At 41.6% G+C, this 8,070-nt stretch overlaps 1 protein-coding gene across 1 annotated transcript in view; it reads left to right on the top strand.

Annotated features, from left to right (window-relative positions):
* POGLUT3 (protein O-glucosyltransferase 3) overlaps positions 1–7,264 on the top strand; it is a 32,242-nt gene extending 24,978 nt beyond the window's left edge. Inside the window, exons 5-6 of the mRNA XM_030887688.2 lie at positions 304–408; positions 5,120–7,264. Of these exons, the coding sequence (XP_030743548.1) occupies positions 304–408; positions 5,120–5,245 (231 nt within the window). The 3' untranslated portion in view covers positions 5,246–7,264. The remainder of the gene's footprint in view (positions 1–303; positions 409–5,119) is intronic.
* The last annotated feature ends 806 nt before the right edge of the window (positions 7,265–8,070 follow it).

Here is an 8,070-nt window from a genome sequence, read left to right as displayed (position 1 = left end):
GAACATGAGACCTGATTCAATCCATTCTAGTTTGCATTTTAATAGCAAGCAAAGACTACGAGGATGGGGCAGAGATAACGAGCTGTAGATAAGAGCGCTAGGAAAGCCCTGTGTCCATTTCTATAGGCTCAATCTTTGTTTTTAGTTTATAAAGTTGTATCTTCATAGAACTTCAAACCAATACCTGTAGCCTCACCTTTAAGTTATATTTCATTATATTCCTTGTCTGCCACGCTCTTTCCACACTCCTAGCTTTCTTTGTGCGACTCAGGAGTAATTTTCGTTTCTTTTTAAACCTTTCAGGAAAATGATGAAGAAGCCAAGAAGATAGCAAAGGAAGGGCAGTTGACTGCTAGGGAGCTGCTGCAGCCGCACAGACTTTACTGCTACTATTACAGCGTGCTGCAGGTCAGTGCTGAGTGTGGATCCTGCCGGCCAAACTTCCTCAGGCCTTGTGCGTGGCCGGACTGCTGCGCTTCTTGAGGGGCCGGTCCATGGAGCTCTTGCTTAGCTGAAAGCTAGGAAGCTGCTAACTTCCGCTGTGGCCACCGTATTTTGAGCTCCATTCAGTTTCACGAAAACCATTATTAGAGCCCCTGCTGATATAGATGAGAAACTCCTCCCATCTGGTCCTTGTTATCTTTTAAATGATTTTGGGTGAAGGGCAGTTCCTAGTTTAGGTATTATCTGCACCTCAGAGAGCTTTTTTTCCCTCATGCACAAAGTCCTACCCAAGTAAGACATCATTGAGCGTCTAATTCCACTCAAAATGGTCAGTCTTGTTCTCCTTATTGCCAAGATCCTACCACAGCGCGGAATCTTTTCAAAAAGTCAGAGTGGAAATCAAATATTTAGTGTGCTCTATAAAGCAAACTTATGGAAAAATATTTAAAGTACATGTAATTCTAACACCTTAGGTTTGGCTGAGTTCTGAAGTGCAAGTGTTTATTCAGAATCTGAGGCTTGATTCTTTGGGTAACTGACTGCCTTGTATTTATCAGTATAATATCATCCAGGAAGAAAAAATTAATTAAATTTTCTATAGGGAAAGTTTGTCCTCAGATGCTCATGAACACGGTTCTCATTTAAAACAAAACAAAGAAAAATAATCAATGTTAGCATTTTCCTAGAATCAGCTCTGCCCTTAAAGGGGTCTACCCCCTCCTCTGGTCTAGCTTTACTTTTAATGATCAGAGTTCTCCATCTGAAACATAAATTAGACTCATGTGTTCATGTTGGCATTTTGTTGGGGTAGACCTAATATCAGGAATGAACAGTTAAATGTACACAGAACCACAGACTGAAATATCCAAATTATAAGACTATTTCATCTAGTGGCCAGAGTGCAGGGACATGAGGACACCCGCTTCATTTTGAAATGCCTGTTATTTTGGTTTGTCACTTTGATTATTCAACAAAGTTAAATAATCATTATCAAAGAAAGGATAAATGCTGACAGGTAGGAATCTCCTCAGAGGCACTGTGGTTCAGTGATCCACTTCTCCCTCTCCATTCTGACCGCTCACCTCTGATTCCCAGCCACTTGTCTTTCAGCAGAGGCTTACTTGTTTCTCGTGTGGTGTTGAGAAAGTTACAGCAGAGCTTCCAGACTAAGACAAACTAGGAATAAAGGTTTGGTCTACTTCTGGAAAGCAGCCAATGAAGACTCTGATCACAACAGTCGGATTCGATTGTACTTAGAGTTCTTGTGGCCTGGGAACCGAGACAACGCAGCTAACAAGCTGTCTGTTCCATGTGGAGACACTTGTGTAAAAATTGTGTGGGCCCCACGCTGACTTTCTCTAACATCTCGCAAGGAAACATGAGTGAAAGGCAATAGTCCAAGGAAAGGAAATTCCTGCGAGGCAGACGTCATATATTCCTCCATCCTCCCGCCTTTTTTCACCAATTCTGATACCAGCTGTCTCTCCCACAACATTCTCTTCTCGATTTGCTAATTTCTTGGGGTGACACACAAATCTGACTGACAATACGATTGTGGAGTTTACTCAGGAAGGAACAGTTTACAGCCCAGGTTTATGAACACTCAGGACACAATTCTTTGATCAGGACTGCCTCTTTTCACCCTTTCTGCTTCTAGGATGGCTCATTTAAGCCTACTATGCTGGCAAAACTGACCAATTTCTACATTGGTGTTCCATACACCTTATTGTCATGGTCCAACTCTCATAAGAGTGCCATGTACCTTAATTATATTATCAACAAGCTTTCCAATTGCTTCGAGAGACCACAGCAGCTCATATTTGGATAGTCCTACCCATTCATGTGGTGGGCATTACAAAGACTATGGCTAGAAACGAATTTGCTGCACTACAGGCCACCCCTGGGTTTTCTAGCCACCTTTATCATTAAAGGATTAACTTCACCCCACCATCTGTCCCAGACCCATCAGGAAAAGAGGAAACTATACAGTGAGGATTCTCCCTTGTCACACTCATTTCGAGAGTAAGCATATTCATGAAAGTGTGTAAATTAATCATGTCATGCTTTTACCTCTCCTTGTTGAGATAGCCATATTCTAAACTGGCCAACCCTGTCAAATCAGTACTTTGAGGAGACAAGTAGGTTCCTTGATCTGAAGACTCTTCTGTTCCACTTGGAACTTTGTAAGTATATGCAGGTATAAACAAAGTGCAGTACCGAGCAAGCCATCAAATTGCAGCAGTTTACCCCAGCTCATTATGTCAGACATCATTCTCTCCTTTCCATTAGTGTTAGGCCAGTTTGACTCGAGAAACAAATCTAGTGACACTCGTATATGTGTAAGAAAAAGCTTCATATTATTGTGTTAGACAGGGTTCTCTAGAGAGACAAAACCAGATTGCTAATAATTATATATATATTTATTTATAAAGATAGATAACACAAGAAATAAACAGTTAAATTATAAAGCAGTTATACAGATAGATAGATATAATACACAAGAAATAAACAGCTAAATTATAAAACAGTACAAATGGCTCAGTATAATTCAAACGTGTTAGACAGTTGTGAGACACTGGCAGTCCTTCAAGTCTTGAGGGCCTCCAGGTAGTCCTCTGTAGAGAGATTCAGATTCTCTGAATCTGGCAGCCAACCAGCAAGGCAGGTCACCAACAGTCAGCCAGGTCACCGACAGTCAGTCCCCAGCTCCAGAGATGTAAACTCCAATTGTGTGGTGAGGTAGGTCTTAAAGGGACCTCAAATTACAGCAACACAGTCTAGAGGTTAGGTGGCCCACAGGGAGTGTAGCTTGCGAACTGAGGCACAGAACAAACAAGGCAGGCAGCCGCACACTGGTCCGGTGATCAAAGAGCGAGAGACAAGAAAGGCGAGGCTTGCTGAGCCATTTATCTCTCCGCCCTTCCATTAATCCCACGTGTGTTTATCGGCCAGGCTGGCACAATAAACTAACTCTCGGTTATATATCAGGAAAACATCCTAGCCCAGTCCAACTCAAGTTCATAAGTCCCTCTTCAGACTCACACAGCCACATGCAATGATGCAGAATGAAGGAACATCACAGGCTGGTGGGTGAAGTCTTGTGATCCAACGGTGGTAGCAGCATCACAGGGCTCTGCCAGGTCTCAGTGGCTCGCCAGCAGGAAAGTGAAGGTAGAGAGAGAGGGGTCAGCCTCCAGAGAGCCATTTATCTCGGTTGTACCTCCAAAGGTGGTCATCAAGCTTTGACCTGATTGACAGGCTAAACTCCTCCACTCATATCATCTTACAGGTGCCATGTTGGCACAAAAAAACCTAACTATCACAATTAAAGCCTAGCCATCCAATGTAGATCAATGGAAATCATCCATAAACTTAGGAGTCTACACACCTCCCTGTACTTCAGACCAGTTAGCTCTTTCTCCCTCTCAATCCTAGCTTGCATGGGCTATGTCACTGGGTACCAATGGACCATGTTCAAACAAAGCTAGTCTCATTGCTGCATCTCCCCCACATCTGTCCATTGAATGAAACCAGGTGGTTACCATGAGCGAGCATACTAGCGAGCCAGCTCCTGTTAATTTCAAGTCCGGGAAGGGGGTTCTTCTGGATGAGCATTGTGTTTTCTTGCAACTCCTAGTTCCTTTTTTAGTATAATGAGCCAAGTATTGACTGAAGGCACAGTAGGTTGAACAGTCTTTAGAATACCCAGGATTCATACATGTAGGTCTGTTTCACAACACTAGGTAGAAAAATGTTTAATATCCATAGTCTATTGAGATAAATACATAATCCTTGTTAAGGCATTCCAGTTTCTCTTCTTCACCTGAAATATCTTCGTATTCATAAGCATATGACCCTTGGGGCTCTGGCTAGGAAAAAACAATAGATCTTTGCTCCTTATCTGTCATCTGGCTTATCTGGGTCGAGTTTATGCCCTGAATCTCCCATTTCCCTAGGTGCGACCCCAAAATGTCTCTTAACCTTCCTTTCAGCCACTACAGGTAATAACAACCAAGGAATCCAAATGTTCATTTCTCATTTACTTTCCTTTCTCTTAAAGTTCCACGGCCCCATGAATATAGAGCCATTGCAACAAATCTCACTCCTGAAGTGAGATGGCCCGGGATGGCATCAGACCTCCAAACCGCACCAGGGGGGAGAATACAACTTAGCAGCCCAAAGCCAACTCGTGTGAGGCAGAGGCAGAATGCAGACATGCCTCTACCTCCTCATAGGACCCAGGCATTTGGTGGGAGATATAAAGGCAATAGTGGGAAGGGCCATGTCAAATAATTCACTGCGCTGCAACTTGACATCTCCTTTGTTGAGCCTTCCTACATAGAAACAAAATGATGGATTGCAATTCTTCATGAGATGATAAAATATTATGATAATGAATTCTAAAATATATCTTTGTCAGTTTCATTGGTATGTACATCTCATATCATACAATTTAATCATCCAATCATATTAAGATTTGTGCAGTCCTCACCACAATCAATTCCAGAACATTTGCTTCTCGTACTCATTGTTTGTAGTAATCAGAGCTCAGCTTTGGGTCTGACAATGCATGGGGCATAGAAATCATGCCATGAGAGTAGACATTGGGGCGGGAAGGATTCAATGGGAAGACGTGTGGACTAACATTCCTATTGCCTTCAAACACATATTTCAGAAATATGCTGCGCTCCAGTCCAGTAAACCCGAAATACGCGATGGAATGGAACGTGTTCCTCAGCCTGACGAGAGCACGTCCATCTGCCAGTGTTTCAGGAAGAAGCCTGCAAGGGAAGAACTTTAAGTCAGCCCCAGTTCACACTCCTGGGAATCTTCACTCCAGACAGCTGGACAGAATCTGAGGTGTGAGGACAGTACAGACACCTTTACCCAGCAAATTCGTTCTCATGTTGACTTTATCTAAGCTGGATACACAGACCGTAGAGCACGTATTATGAAAATTTCTGGATAGTCTTTTGTATAAGAGCTGCCATCTTCGATGCCCCAGCCTCTTTAAAAAGATAATTTGGAGGCTCATAGAAAATACAAAGGCTTGACAAAATATTAATCACCTATGAAGCGAATTATATCATACAAACTGAAAGAGAATGGAATTTTCCCACAAGCTTTTTGAAGCCCCTCCCCCTCCCCTTGTACTTGTAGGGTTATTTCTAGTCCCTGTTTATTTTCCCTCTTGAACTTCCAACTACTAGAGAATATGTTTGTATAATTTAAAAAATTGCTTCACTACATAGTTTCTCCTCTTACTGTCAGCTTTTTGACATTCTATGGTATTAGCTTCTTTTGGGTGGGTCTAATAAGAATCTTCAAAGATAATGAGGATAAATGTTATTAATTAGCAAGGAAACTGTGAAGAAGATATTTTTATAAGCACTGCTCATATATTTTTAACTAAATTGCACCAAAGTGTCAGACAAAATTCACACTTTAACATAGTAATTCCCAATCTGTCTGCCTTGTGCATCCATTATGAAGAACACAGCTATTAAAGTAGATAGGAAGTATCCTGTGGATACCAGTCATCATTTATTAACTGAATACCCAGAAGTAAACTAGCTTTTTAGGGAGCTTTATGCCTTTGTGCCTTTGAACAGGATCTCTGAAAAAAGCATGGCTATAGCTTTAGTAAAGGTGCCTTTTGGGATTCACCAATAAGCTGAGAGCAGAGCCAAGCACCCACGCCTCACTTCACCGCCTCCTCTATTCCAGCCGTGCTCCTTGCTAAGGAAGGACTTCAGAGATCTATTCTGCCGTGTAAGGAGCAGGGCAAAATGGAGGACTCGTAGCCCAGCAATTCAGTACACACGGTGAAATAATGTAACCATTTTAAAAGTAGCCGGATCTATTCTTTTTGAAGATAAATATGAACATAAAATGTTTTAACTAGGCAAAAGCTAAAGAACAATGTTAGATCAATGTGATCAAAGCCAAGAAAACAAGGCAAACTTTAATATCCACCAGTTGTTCAAAGCCACAGGTGAATAAATATAAAACAAAGGGCTAGGAGCTGGACTGAGCTCTTAAGGAATCCATGTCTCAACATATATTGTACATAGAGTTTGAGGCTTGTCAAAATTGGAATTATGAAAAGAAAGACTGCCTCACTCATACTTCCCTGCCCTTCAGCCCTTTAGCCTGTTGGCTACTTGCATTTTTAAAGAAACATTTCAGAGTTTTCTCTGTATTTACCTACTGTCAGATATATCGATATCTCTGTATTTACCTGCTGTCAGATATACCGATTGGAAGCAAGTGGAGCCAATTCAGGCCACTCCTGGGACTGGAACAGGAAGGATATGTTTGAGAAATAAATGAGTCCCTGAAGCGCTTCATCCTGTAGGGAGAGAGCACTCTTTATCTTAGACAGTGTCTTAATTACCAACTCAGTAATAGCCCTTAAAAAGAATCGGTTTATATTCCTGCATTATTGGCCTCGATTTGGTTTAGTAAAAACAGAAAAACAGCTAGGGAGTAGTACATAGGTTAAATGGGAGTATGCCTGCATACCTATACAGGTATGGTTGAGGCTATTTCTACATATTTTCAAATGCTGTGTGTTTATTCATATACATACTAGAGCACGTAGGGGGCACAGTTTTAGAAACTACTTAGATCTCAAGACTGAAGGCTAAGCACCCTAATCTGAGAGGACATCTATGAAAATAGTGCTCTACGGCTTAGCATCTGGGGTCTTAAGAGATAGTACGTGGCCACTTAAGAAGCAAATACTGGAAAATTAGAGGCTAGCGAATTTTGGGAATGATGAGGGCAACAAATGTATAGATGTGCTTTACACAATTGATCTATGTAGTGTGATGAATTGTATGAGCCCCAATAAATTGATTTAAAAAAAAAAAAAAGAAGAAGCAAATACTGATCTCTTCCCACCTGAAACAAGAGGAAGAAAACCAAAGACTCGAGGAAACAAGGAATAATAGGCTACAAGTCACAACCTCCTCTAACCTGAGACAAGAACTAGATGGTGCCCATCTACCACTACTATTCAGGCTGACTGGGACCACGATGGAAGGCCCAGGTTGGAATGAGCAAAAGGTAGAACACATTGCAAATACAGAAAGAAATAAAGGGCTTACTGATCTGAAAGAGCCTGGAGAAACCCCTGACTGTTCCCAAGACAACGTCTATCTTGAATTACTATTCTCCTGGAGGCTACCTCTTGGCCAAATGATAGGCAGCCCAGTGAAATAAACAATAACACCTGGATGATGTGCTCCTTCGAACACTCCCTCAAGGATGTTAGACCAGAGATGAGAAGGCCGGGAGGGACAAGGGGAATGGGCGGACGGGGAAGACGCTGTTCTTGGGGGCTTGCAGCCAGTGTCATAGAATAATTCATGTTTGAATGATTGATTGGGAACTAATTTGCTGTTTACTTTCAGCTGATGAACATAGAATACAAAAATAAAGACTGAAGAAGCCGTCAATGTGTTATGATGAAAGAGTTCCATGATAGTGTTCAGTGAAAATATCAGTTTACACAACCACATGTATATTGAGAAACCATTATGTTAAAAAAAGAAAGAAAAAAAGTATCCATGTGGGTAAATGTCAGGAAAAATATTTACAAATATCTGGGAAGGGGTAAAG

This window comes from Echinops telfairi, unplaced genomic scaffold (assembly GCF_000313985.2).
Source record: "Echinops telfairi isolate 266 unplaced genomic scaffold, ASM31398v2 ScPeMD7_7421;HRSCAF=8459, whole genome shotgun sequence".
Classification (NCBI taxonomy): Eukaryota; Metazoa; Chordata; class Mammalia; order Afrosoricida; family Tenrecidae; genus Echinops; species Echinops telfairi.
Note: the sequence above shows the minus strand (reverse complement) of the source record. Positions and strands in the feature narration are given on the sequence as shown.